Source organism: Plectropomus leopardus, chromosome 14 (genome assembly GCF_026936395.1).
Source record: "Plectropomus leopardus strain MGB_pleo_1.0 chromosome 14, ASM2693639v1, whole genome shotgun sequence".
NCBI lineage: Eukaryota > Metazoa > Chordata > Actinopteri > Perciformes > Serranidae > Plectropomus > Plectropomus leopardus.
In genome coordinates this window covers 12,041,215-12,054,571 of record NC_142189.1, presented here as the reverse complement: position 1 = coordinate 12,054,571, position 13,357 = coordinate 12,041,215, and the positions used below count along the sequence as shown (strand labels likewise).

At 39.8% G+C, this 13,357-nt stretch overlaps 1 protein-coding gene across 1 annotated transcript in view; it reads right to left on the bottom strand.

Moving 5' to 3' along the window:
* Positions 1-2,493: 2,493 nt before the first annotated feature.
* Positions 2,494-13,357, bottom strand: part of LOC148187437 (uncharacterized) — an 86,770-nt gene continuing 75,906 nt past the window's right edge. Inside the window, exon 5 of the mRNA XM_088087744.1 lies at positions 2,494-2,724. Coding sequence (XP_087943870.1) covers positions 2,626-2,724 — 99 coding nt within the window. The 3' untranslated portion in view covers positions 2,494-2,625. The remainder of the gene's footprint in view (positions 2,725-13,357) is intronic.

The window sequence follows — 13,357 nt, the reverse complement described above, 5'->3', positions numbered from 1 at the left end:
CCTCCCCTTTGCTACTCTCTCTGTCACCCTCTATCTGAACTCTCACTGATTGAGGTGCGAACGCTTTGATTTTACACACTTGCCCCTCGCACACTCAACGCACGCACGCGCTTCTCCTCTCAATTTTCCCTCATCGAGTCTCTCCCTCTTCCTGCTCGGGTTAAGGTGCCCTCTTTAGTTGTCTCTTGATCCTAATTTCATTGCATCGTTTCTTTCCGCTGTCGATATACCTGAATTAATTTCCATCTGCTCAGCGTCTGCCCACTTTACATCCTCTCAGCCTGGAAAATTTAAACACTTCATTGTGGTTGCGTTCACGAGTATCTGTGTGTGAGGATCTCTGCTCAGTCTAACATTCAACCTTTTGAAAACTGGATCGACATCACCTTTCCTGTGCTGCACCTGAACGCAACCTTTCACAAGTATTTAATACATTTAACCCTGTGCAAATTGGTTTGATTTCTTTCAAAAATATGGGGGAAAAGGAAATGAGCAACTTGACAAGAAATGTCCAACAAATTGTAAGAAATTGGTAGATTTGGAAAATTATTTTCAAAAAAGCTACGGAAGAATCTCAAGAGAGCTAAACTTATAATAATAATGATAAATATATATATATATATTTAAAATTATTATAACTTTTTTCAATATATTTTCAATATATTTATAATAATCATAATAATATATTCAAAATTACTTTTACAAATTATTATAATTTTTAAGCAGTTTATTTAGGTAATTTACTATTTGTTTTTTCTACATCTTTATTATTTATTTTGCTAATTATCAGGCAATCTACCTGCATTTTTTACATTTTGTTTCTTTTTTTTACCTTCTTTTTTGACCTTTATTGCCCTCTTTTCATGTTTTTAAAAGAAATCAAGCCAATTTGCCTAAGTTTCAAAGGGTACAAAAAAATAAAATAAATAAAAAATAACTAATGTAAAAGTTCTTGAAAGCTCTGTGAGGAAAAAACGGAGGCTGTCGTGTCTCCAATACTCAGCTCTGACTCATATTACCAATTTGCCATGACCGTCTGTCTGGGGCTGCACAGGGTTCACAGCCAGACAGATCTGATGATGGAGTGTGTTGGTGACAGCGAGAAGTGAGGGGGGTGTGAAACGTGGACATAAGATGGAGGAAAGAGCAGGAAAAAGAGGAGTGATATTACAGCATAGAGATAATGGCTGGTCATGTAAGTTTTCAAAGAGAAACACTCTGTTTCAGCAGCATCTGAGGCCTCCCGCGCTGCCTCATGACTGTGGAAGATCACCGAGAACACAAACATCAAAAGGACTGCAGCTTGTCTGCCAGACGCAGAAACAGTGTGTGTGTGCGTGTGTGTGTGTGTGTGTGTGTGTGCGTGTGTGTGTGTGCACCTAAAGCACAGCACGCACCCCTCACAGTTAGGCAGATTGTCAACCCAATTTTTAAGCACACACATACAAAAAGCTCACACTCTCACAGAGGCGTATTTGCACACATTCGTGTACAGTGGAGGCAGCATCCCGCCGGAACGCCTGGTGAATTTGTCTAAATGTCACATTACTGAGGCAACCACATGCGCCTCTCCTCAACAGTCAGTCAGATAAAAGCCGCCGGGAGTAAAAAAAAAGATGAGGAAAAAGTTGTTTTGGAGAAAAGGAGCGTAGAAACAGGAGGTAGGTATTTATATAAAAAATTTGGGGAAATTCTGGTGCATGGTTGCGTCTCGGCAGTTTGGTTTACCTTTGTGATTTTCTTTTGCTGCAGTCTTCACCTTATCTCTCTTCCTATCCCACAGGAGATAAATGTTTCAGAGGAAATTAAGGATGCTTCTCTTGTTTATTTAGAACTGGGTGGCAAGGGAAGGTGCCCAAATGATGCACAAATCTTGTGTTTTTTGCAACGGTTTTCTGTCTTAAGTCATTATTAAAAACTAATGTGTCCTGGCGTATAAAACAGCATGTAGCTACTCTTTTTCATTATGAAAGCAATAAGGAAATAATCAAAACTGTGGTTCCCCTGTAGATAAAGTAAATGAACCTCTTTATTGCCAAGGGTTAGACTTCATTTCGACGAGATTAGGCTGTTGTTTACTCTGGTACAGGATGAAATACATGGTCAAAGGCCAGGCCTGATTCATTCAACAGTTGTTTGTTTCCATGCACATCTTTTCATGGATTCATTCATATTTCCAAACTTTAAAGTAGTCTTTGGTGGGGACACAATCTATTTGCAGTTAGTTCAGTATTATTCACAAATTTGCAACACTTTATTTCACTTGAAGTGATGTCAACATTTTCAAGACATGCTGTCAAAACACTTTCCCAAACAACTCATCACATACTGATGCTTGGTCAGCGGCCCCACACATCAAAAACGGACTTTTTAGTACCCCTCCTGTGCAGTTTTGTGTCTTTTCAAAATAAAATTTAATTATCACAGAAAATGTCTAGTTCCTGCTTGTTAAAAACATAAAGTCTCTTTTTAGAAAGAACTTCGAATCCATACAAAACACTTTTTGTTTTTCGGTTTACTCACTTACCTCATGTTCACATGATGTGAAATTGCTGTGAAGCATGCTGATATTCTATGGAGCGCTGCCTGCTTCCTTTCAGGGCCCATGTTGAGTGGCGGGGCTGTTCACACTGGTTGTGCCGTGACCCGAGCTCTGGGTTTGGTTTTGATCTGAGGCGATAGTTCAGGTGTCAAGTCTATGTTTCCTGCAAGCTGAATGCAAATCTGGTAAGAAAACACAATGGCAGTTTATTATAGATTATATAGAAGCTATACTAGATATGATGTAAATTATCAAAATGTGATCACTGATTAAACATGTATCCTGTGCTTCCACATATTTGTCAGTTGTGTCTAAACAGAGAGCAAGAAAGACAAGCAGACACACACACACACAAGCAAGCAGACAGAGAAAGAGCTACACATGTAAAAAAAAGTGTATTGCTGGTAAGATCTTATCTAAATGCAGAGAGTAACACCACCTCAGTGTAGCGGACAGCAATGTGGAAAATGTGATGTCATATGGTGAGGTCATAGGTCAGTAGCAATTTGGATAAGAGCAACATAGTTGCAAACGACAAACGTACGAGTAACAATATTCTTCACGTGATCCTTAAGGCACACACGGTAACTGTTCCTTATTTTGTTTCTTTTTATTTATAATGTTGTTAATGTGCATTACTTAGACATTTTTTGGTCATTTTGTTTTATCTTAGCACATTTCTGTTGTGCTAATTAGACTACTTAGCAATGGACACTAGACTGAGAGTGAGTAGAAAATGTATGTTTTTTAAACTGGGGTGTATAATGATGTCGAGGAAAACAAAGAGGAGAGCAAATAAATCATCAGAAACATCAGTACGAAGCATGGCCATTCATTCTTTGGACCCGTGTAGCTACAGCTGTCTACCGGTGCCATTGTCGGTATTCCCTGCCAAAAATTTTACCATCCTGTTTTCGTCCACTAACATTATATCCTGTTTGCCATCTTTTGTCTCCCTGATTCCATTTAAATGCAGCGTGAGACTGTGTTGTTGCTGTATATCTGAAAAAAAAAAAACCCCAACAACAGTTCAATTCAGGCCAAACTGTGGGTAATTTTCTAGGTAATCTGAAGGTGCATGATGTAAGATAAGTCATCTTTTTTGTCCACTACTCGACTCCACAGCAAACACCAGAAACAATTTAGATTGCTACAACACACCAGACCCAATCCGCTCATCCATTTCACTTGTTTGGGAACATCCTGTCCCCCTACTGTGGGCAGGATGCTACACCTGGCAGCCGACAGATGTTTTTTGGTCCCTGGTTTTTAAATCAAACCTCATCCTTTATCTTCTTCACACATGTGCAGTTTTAGCTGCAATAACTGCACCAGTGACATCCTGGGTCCTGCAGTCCACTGCCCGAAATTATAACCGTGTCCTTCTCACATTTCTTGTACAATATACCGGGAGTTCATATTTTTCTCTCATTTGTTCTTTACAAATTAAAGAAAGACAATATTTAATAGCAAAGGAAAAATCTATAACCAGTGCCACCAAGGTTCATGGGCAAAATCGGTCATTCCCTCCTTAAGTTTAGGTTCATCCTTCCTTCAATTAAGTTCAGCCAGAGAGTTAATTAGCATTGATGGATGTCCCTTTGTCAATATGAAGCATGGTAGCAATCAAATGACAGTTAAACACTGATCGACCAGACAAAGAACAAGCAGCTCTGTTCAGTCACTGAGCCAGATGTATAAATGTTACACTTTTTGAACCAGTATTGGCATATTGTAGGCGTCTGAAGAATATCCGTTGTGTGTGATGAGGCTGCTGCTTTAAGAGATTTATTCGGACTGATGGTGCAGTGAGACGATGAGAGGACAGGCTCTGCAGTGGGAGACTTTTTTCATTACTGTGCACATGTGTTTGAGTTTTATAAAGCCTTCCGTTCGGCTGTGGAAATGGACTCATTTAGTGGTTCAACCTGACAGTTTCTAACAGTAAATTCAACACAAGTTTCGTCTGGTCGCAGCTGGCATTTAGAATGAATTATTTTGGATGCAACAGTGCACAGCTACAACTCCTTTTCCCTTTCATCCCACCAAGTTGAGGCTGCAGTGATACTGTGGCAAACACTTGCAATCTCTTTAAAAAGCATTTGTTTATGTGTATGCAATGGACCAATTATCAGGCTTCTCCAGGAGAAATTTACATTGGGTAACAATATTTTGCTAAATCCATCAACCTGTCAAAGGAAATCAAAGGATAATAAACAACCCAATCACCAGAATGAATGTTTGCGCAGTTTGTTTCTGGAGACCACAGATATGTCACATTTGTATGTTCCATATGAAGCGGATATGTTTAAACATTACGTTCAACAATGCTTTGATTAACATGTGGTTATGTTTAGGCACAAAACCCACCTGGTTAGAAAAGACCATGCTTTGGCTTTTAATACCTATTTTTGTTGCTATAACCACTGCTGGAAATGCTGTGATGTCTTGCTAAAAACACCTGCTTTTGGTGCCACAATTCTGGGTGGAAATGTTACAATGTCACACTAAAAACAAACAAAAAACAAACAAAAAAATGGGTTTTGTAGCCACAGTCATGGCTGGAAGCGTTGCAATGTCTCACTAACAAAAACCAGAAATGCCACGATATCTTGCCATAAACCACCCAGGGCTAGATGCATAAATGATGTGTACGCACAAAAAAATCATGGGTACGCCTTTTCCCGCATATAAACTGGCATTTATAAAGGAGGAATGTGCGCACCTCACGCATTCTTCAGAGCAGGTGTGTACGAGGTTTTAGCGAATACAGCTGCGGTTTATATGACAGAAATCATTCACTTTTATCATGCGGAGCATTTTGTTAAGTCAGTTTCTACATGAGCCTTATGAATAAATCATTGATTGTCCTTCTGACATTTAACAATAATGATGATCAAGATTTCACCACGACAATGATTTGCAGAAACGTGATGAATTAGTGGTATGGACATTGCAAATATCCACAGCCGTGCGTAATGACGGCTTCTCTGGCACCGTTGGAGAACCTCGGTGAAATTGCACTACTGTATTTCTTGCTGACAGCTGTGATACATGGTGGAGGGGCACATGTGTCAATATGCAAATGTATGTGTAAGGGCATTTTTATCTCCATTTATGGTGAACTGTGGGTGTGGAAATGAGACTTGTGCCTGTGCGCCCAGCGCCATAATATTTGAAATTTATAAAACAAAATCAGGCGTTCACACAACTTTATAAATCTGCCTCTGTGCATGCACACAGTTTTTGTCATAAATCACAGAGATTTATGCGCCTGCCCCTGGGTTTATGTGCTTCAATTGGGGCTGGAAAAAAAAAAAAAAACCCTCAGCTTTTGTCCCACAAGTGCAGCTCAAAATGCCCTGATGTCTTGATATAATACACCTAGTTTTGGTACCAAAATTACAGCTGGAAATAGACTGATGTCTCACTACCAAACACTCAGTTTGGTACCACAATGTCTCACTAAAAAACACATCTGTGGTTATTAGATACATGCAGTATTTGCCAACATTTTCTTCTGAATGGGCTGATAATAAGCCAAGTAAGTTGATACCCTGGTTATTGTGAGCTCTCTGTAGTAACATGATTTCTTAGATGTCAAAAAAAGTAATTCCTTAACTGGGTAACCCACAGCTACATTTCTGTAGAGAAAATCAAATTTTATGCTAATGCATACGGTATGCTTGACTGGGTCTCTATCAGGGTTTTTACATGCGCACACGTGTGAGGAAAATACCTCATACAGGGAACAGTTGCAGCGGTGCAGAGGGATGACAGGGCAGATCATTACTTGTAGCTGCATCCAGAATAATTTAATCTAAAGTTGGACTGAAACTGAATTAGTGCAAATATATCTACAGTAAGCGGAAGAGGAGGTTATTTGTCATATTCAAAGACATCAAACAGAGAAGTCAAACTGCTCTGCAGAGCCTGTTCGCTTATTGTGCCAGCCCTCCTATAATGAGCAAATGCTTTGTACATGATGGGAGGAGAAATATGATTACTGACCAGCTGCATGTAAACACAGGTTTTACTGCAACCAGGTTATCACAGCGCATGAAAATACATCCTCTGGTTCACAGCTCTAACCTGGTTTCTCAAGGATTTTTCATCCAAACAAGTCTATCCGCACTAAATATCCACTAATGTAATGCTGGAATATATTTGCAATGATTTAAAAGTGGATGTTACCATTATATTGCATCAATGTTTTGCTGCTTCCTGTTGCTCTGCCTGTCTTCTATCTTGAGAATATTGACTTTCTTGCTATCATCATTTCTGCATCTTACTGTCCTGCAGTTTGTTTGTTTCTCTTAACCTGTCACTTTACTGGTTTTAGAGTAAAAAGGAGTTAGAAGCAGTTAGAAGTCAGCCGGCTGGCTAAGACTGGCACTTTTTTTGCAAAAATGCTAAAAAAAAAGTGTAGTCCTTATTGATAAAGAAAATGAATATGAAATTGTTTTACACAATTTGGTGTCCATCTAATTAGGCTGAATTATGATTACTTGTTAAGTGCCAGTTGCTGAACATAACGATGACACAGAATGATCACGAAAAAGGCAACAGCTGAAACATGTTCGCCTGTAAATAATGATGAACAGAATTTGGCTCTTGTTGGCAGGTCAGTCAATCGCTTTGTTCCACACTAATACAATCTAATAACATTAACAATTGTTGGATATATTTTTATGTAATTTTGAACAGACATTCATAGTCTTGAGAGGATGAAACTGTCTGACTGTGGTGATTTTCACACCATCAGGTCAGAATTTCTACTTGGTCAATACTTGTTCATGACCAAATACCTGCAAAACTAATGACATTCCCATCCGCCTTTGCTGTACTTTGTGTTTTGAGCTAATTAGCAACTGTTAGCATGCTCACAGGCTAAACCAAGATGGTGAAAATGCTCAGCATTACACCTGCTAGACATAAACATTCTGAGGATAGGCCTGATTTTGTGGTCAAGCGGACACTGATCCGGGCCATTGGTCCTGATACGAAAGCTGAACGGGGATGCAGTCCATTCAGACACTGTATGAAGCATCATCATACCTCATATGAAAAAAAATACTGTTACTTATAAGCTGCTACATAAAGTAGTTGAAGCACCAAAATAAGTTTAACAAATTACTGGGTACCATTTGTCATTTTAGGGGCAGAGCTGAGTTTTATTGTGAATATCACTGCTATAGCACTGCATGATGGATGGATAACAAACGACCCGCATGAGAGTCAAGACCTCCGTCACTGATTGCTCTGTGAGCAGCTGTGACGGCTGCACTACTTTGATTTTATGTTTCCACTTTTATTAATCATATGAATCAGTTATGGCATATTATTTGTTGCAGTTTAAATTTCCTTGAAAGAGAAGCAAGTCTGTGATTACAGTGAAATAATGACAACGTCTGAACTTGAAAGATAAAATACCTTTCAACTTCAGCTGAACACCTTCAGTATTTGACTTTGATAACTGTGTTTATGTGGCGATCTCTAGTTCCTCGTGTCTGTGACTTGTTTGGATAAGTGGTCAATTTATGACCTCAGTGTCTCTATGAATAAATGTTCTTCTTTTTCTTTCTTTCTATCACCTTCTTGCTCTCTCCCTCCTTCCCTCCGTCTGCTCTTCCTCCCGCTGTCTGTGCTGTATGGATGAGTAGTTACATCATTAGTATGCCATTAGCTCTGATCATTGATTCCTCCTGCAGATCTCCCCCCTCCTCCCCGTTCGCTGACACAGAATTCTGAGGAGATCCGTGAACTTTATCACCTTCAGCGTTCCGGTTTCCTCCTCAGAATTCCCACTGGATCAGCACTTTCCTCCCCTCCAGACCTTTTCTAATTATCCTGTTCCTGCCTTTCAATAAATAATTACAATAAAGGTCATCAATCAAAAGCGAAACATTGATAACTGAAGAGAAAGTCCAATATCCCCTTGGCACAGCGGTCCTGCTGTCATAAATACGATGACGGACTGTGTGTGTTAGTGTGTGTGCATCCTGGTGAGTGTGTGTTTGCAGTGGCAAATAATTTTCACATAAATCATGTGCTATGAGATAGATGAGAAGGAGCCGGGAATGCAGTGCACACATGCGGAGCTGTGATTAAGCTTTGTCTGTTTGTGTGCGTAGGCATGTTTGTGTGTAGTTTTCAGATGATAAAGGTGACAAAAGTAAACAGAATATGATCAAACACTACGGTTTGACCGGGAATTAAGCTCAGGCTAAGCCCACAAACATTGCACACTAAGCAGCCGTACTGAATTTTGATTAGCACATAAACACACACCTGCATATGCTAATGTGAGTCTGCAGCGAGAGCCGTGGGGTAGTCTCTTTGGTGCCAGTGATTGGTTGCTATCTGTCTTGCCTGGAGGAACGGCGAGGCAGCCAGTCCTCCCGCCAGGCTCAGCCCGGAGAGGAGCTCTGATAACGAGGTAAAAATGTGAGCCATCCGCGGCGTCAGCCTGAAGGAACCGCTGCCTCGGGCCTCTCCTGAACTGAAGCTGCAGTCTAAATGAGTTTCTGTGCCTGGCAGCTCAGTAGAACTCGACACCGTTACACGCTGCTGAACTGCACACACACACACACACACACACACACACACACACACACACTTCCACACATGCTATAATCTGCAACTGCTCTCACATCTCTTGTACACCTGGTCAGCCACTTACAGAAGGAAATTAAAAAATCAGAGAGCAACATTGTTTGTTAAAAGAGTAAACAGACGTGCTAGTTGCTAAGGAGTATATAGGAGCCCAAATGTATTCAAGAAACACCTGGTTTTGGTGCCACAGTCGTGGCTGGAAATGTCTCAATATCTTGCTAAAAAAAAGCCAGTTTTGCCGCTTGCTTAATACTAGAAATGTTCTGATGCCTCACTAAAAAACACCTGGTTTTAGTGCCAAAATCGCTGCTGGAATTTTTCAGATGTCTTGCTGGAAAAAATTTTTTTAGTGTCACAGTTGTGGCTAGAAATGTCCTGATGACTTCCTGAAAAAAATCTGCGCCGAAATTGCCTCCAGTGATGTTTCAATGTCTTCCCAGGAAAAAGTAAATGTATTGGTGCCACAATTACAGCTGTGAATACTGTGATGTCTCACAAAACACACATGTTTTTAGTGCCAAAATTGCAGCCAGAATTGCCCTGATGTCTTGCTAAAAACCATCAAGGTTTGGTGCCATAATTGCAGCTGGAAATGCTGTGATGTCTCACTAAAAAAACACCGAGTTGTGGTGCCAACAATGCATCTGGAAATGGTAGTTGGCAGCAGTCTCACCATTCAAATTCCCCTCCACATTTGGATGGAAAAGTAAGCTCATATATTTCACCATAGAAATGTTGACATGCTACATAGGAAACATGCAAACGTTACACATCTGTGTAACACGCACACACTCTATAATCTGCACCTGCTCCCACACGAGCATCCACCTGGTCAGCCACTTACGAAAGGAAATTAGAAAATCAGAGAGCAACATTGTCTGTTAAAAGAGTAAACAGCCTCACTAGTTGTGTTTGAACGTGGGAGCCCAAATGCATTCATTATCCTGTTGCTTATGGAGGCATTGTGCTCTGCATGTCAACACTCTGCCACCCCCATACACTCATCATCATGCAAAGCCAATCACACACACGCGCGCACGCACACACACACACACGAAAAAACAAACACACACACTCACACTCTCACACACACTCACAGCTTCAATGACTCCAAAATGAGGAAATGACTTCCATTGGACTTTAAAATATTCTTATCCTTTTCTTTTGCCTCCCCTCACATCACTTCCCCCCTCTCTCTATCCGTCTCCTTCGTTCCCGTCTAATTGGTCCAAATACATGCCGGCGGTGCCACAAACAGCACTAAATTAGTTTTCATCAAAACACAATTCCACCTGAATATGACCTGCAAATGTGCTGAACACACAAAGATGAAGTGGTTATGCTTTTAGAGGTGTCGGAGCCCAGAGATGGTAATGGTTTGGAAGACACAGATTTGCTGAAATGGAGATTTTGGTGGAAAAACAGGTTTCTGTTAGGGAAAGGTGGCGGGGAGAGCCAAGCATGTCTGTCTACAGCGGAGCGAGAGGGTTTCGTTGAAGAGACAGAGCGTGAAACAGTTTGCTAGGCATGTCTAAAGATAGAGAGAAGAGCTGAGAGGGACGGGAGGAGAAGGTTGTCAGTGGGTGGTTAACCAGCCGATAACACTGCATTCTAAACAGGTGAATAATGCGTCACGGAGCAGATCCCCGTCCAAGCTGATGATGACTTCTCATCATCAGCTGCTGATGTCGATATTATTCATTGTGAGGCTCCATGTCTCACCTGATGACATTCTTAATGATGGCTTAATACTGTGGTGCTTTTTATTTATGTCTCTCAGGGTCTGGAGTTATTTTTTGTCTTGTGCCACTTGACGTATAAGACACCACAGCTGGACTGCAGTATATTTTAAAATAATAACAAAACACAGATGATGGACGCAGATGAAAAATGTTTAAAACATTTTCTACTTCCTGCCTTGATATACGGCTAAGTGACAATGTTTCCACGCGTCTGCTTTCACTAAATTAAATGAAGGTTAATTATCTCTATTTCGAGGCACCTGTGGAGTCTTTGATGTAAACAGTTATGGGTTTGTTTACATTTAACGTCTCTCACCAGAAAACATCATGTTCAATGCTTAAAGCTTAACAAACAAACCAATTGCATTCCCTGCTTTATAAGACATTTGTGAATTTTCTTAAACGTTTTGCATACTGCCTTGTTTACATCATCTTCTCCTTCACCTCCATTATAGGAACATTGTGGTGGTTGTGGCCTACATTTGAGTCCTAAGGCAGAACATGAGGCATAAACAACATGGGAACCTGTTCAGTTAGCATTTAGCTTTAACTTAATGCAAAATTAAAATTCTGTTCACCAGATCATCATTTCTTTGTATTTTATGAATATGCTAAACAGATCTCATGGACAAGTGATTTGCAGTTTGGTGACTTTGGTGAAACTTACAACACTTGGGGAAAAAGGATTCACTGTATGAATACAAAATGTTCTTGGATGAGGATCTTACATTTTTTATTGTTAATAATAATTGCATAACTTGGACTCTAGGTAAAAAAAAAAAGAAATGAAAAGTTTTGTGACATTTTATTAAATTACTTATTAATTTGAGCTTGATGATTCATTCTTTAACCTTTGAAATAGCAAAAAAGGAAATTACCAAAAAAAAAAAAAAAATCTTTTGCATATCAGAATGTCCACTTACTTGATATGTAAGACACGGGGTACAAATCACTTAACAATCTCCATGACAAGTTATTAAAGTTCATCCACTGATGAAGGCCAGGAGACGTTGCTGAGAGTTTATAAGAAACAGTAGTAGCTTACAAATAATGCCCTCCATACACTAGAAGACTTTTGAAAGTAAGATTAAAAGTCTGGCACTTTCTCACATCTAAAGAAAATGTGTGGTCACTATTTCCAAGACTATATAAAGATTCCTTTTGAGATTATTACGCAAATTAAACGCTGACTCTTGTTCAATTCACAACTCCACCAGTTCTTCCATCTCTTCCACAGTCCAAGAGAAGGGAGACTTTTTTAAAGTTGTTGTTAAAGTTTTTGTTGACTCAGTTTGCTGGCATCTATTTGGTGCAGGAGAGAGCGTGCCATTTAACTTCTTACAAAAACTTAAAATAATATTATTACTTACAATTGTAAAACAATATTACTGCCAAAAATGTTATTAAAAAACAATATTAAACATGTTTGAATTTATTTGTTGTCATTTAAAAAAACATTTTTTATTCCTTGTCAATATTTTATTTAAAATTTGTCAGCGACAGTGAAATTGCTTGAAAAATCATTTGGTTTAAGGACTCTGTAATATGATTTTTTTCATCAAATTACTAATTTATTTTTTAGAAATATATTTGTCAGTTTGCTCGATAATGAAAACAATCTTCACCTGACACCAGTGGGTTCGCCAATATACCGTGCTGTTCATCCATACTTGCTTATAATCCATAACAGAGCTGAAACAAGGTCTCATTTACATAGCAAGTCATTGTAACGCCACACACATGGCACCTTTAAATCCTTAAAAAAATTAATTATGGCAAAAACTCTGCAGAGAGAAGCACCTTTTCATTTAAAACAGGCTATTTAACTTTTCGAATGAAGCTGTAGGTGTGTTTACATCACACATCACCGATACTTTCGGGACTTATTAGGAGCGCTTTTCTCCAATCTGCGCTGACTTCCCCTTTACTCAGAGGGAAGAGAGGTGGCAATGCTGCTAACTGCCATCACACAATATTAATGACTACTGTGTGTGTGTGTGTGTGTGTGTGTGTGTGTGTGTGGCAGTCTCATTAAACAAGGTCTAGGCGCACTTAGTGTTTACAGACGATTATACTCAGACATCAACACTGATTGGACTAGAGAGATAATTACTCCAAACACGATGGAGGGTCTTTCTCCCTCTCTCTTGCAGACACACACACACACACACACACACACACACACACACACACACACACACACACACACACACACACACACACACACACACACACACACACACACACTTCTGTCACATGATATTCTTGAGACTTGGTCATGTTCATCCCTGTCTCTCACACACCTCTGCAGCCCTCCCCCCTTTCCTGCCTTCCTCCCACATTCCTAATCCCAGGGAAATGACTAACACCTGTCACGATCTATCCAAGCTGTATGAGATAATTAATCACACGTTGCAGCAAATGTCACTACATCTACATGTGTGTGCACACGGAGCAG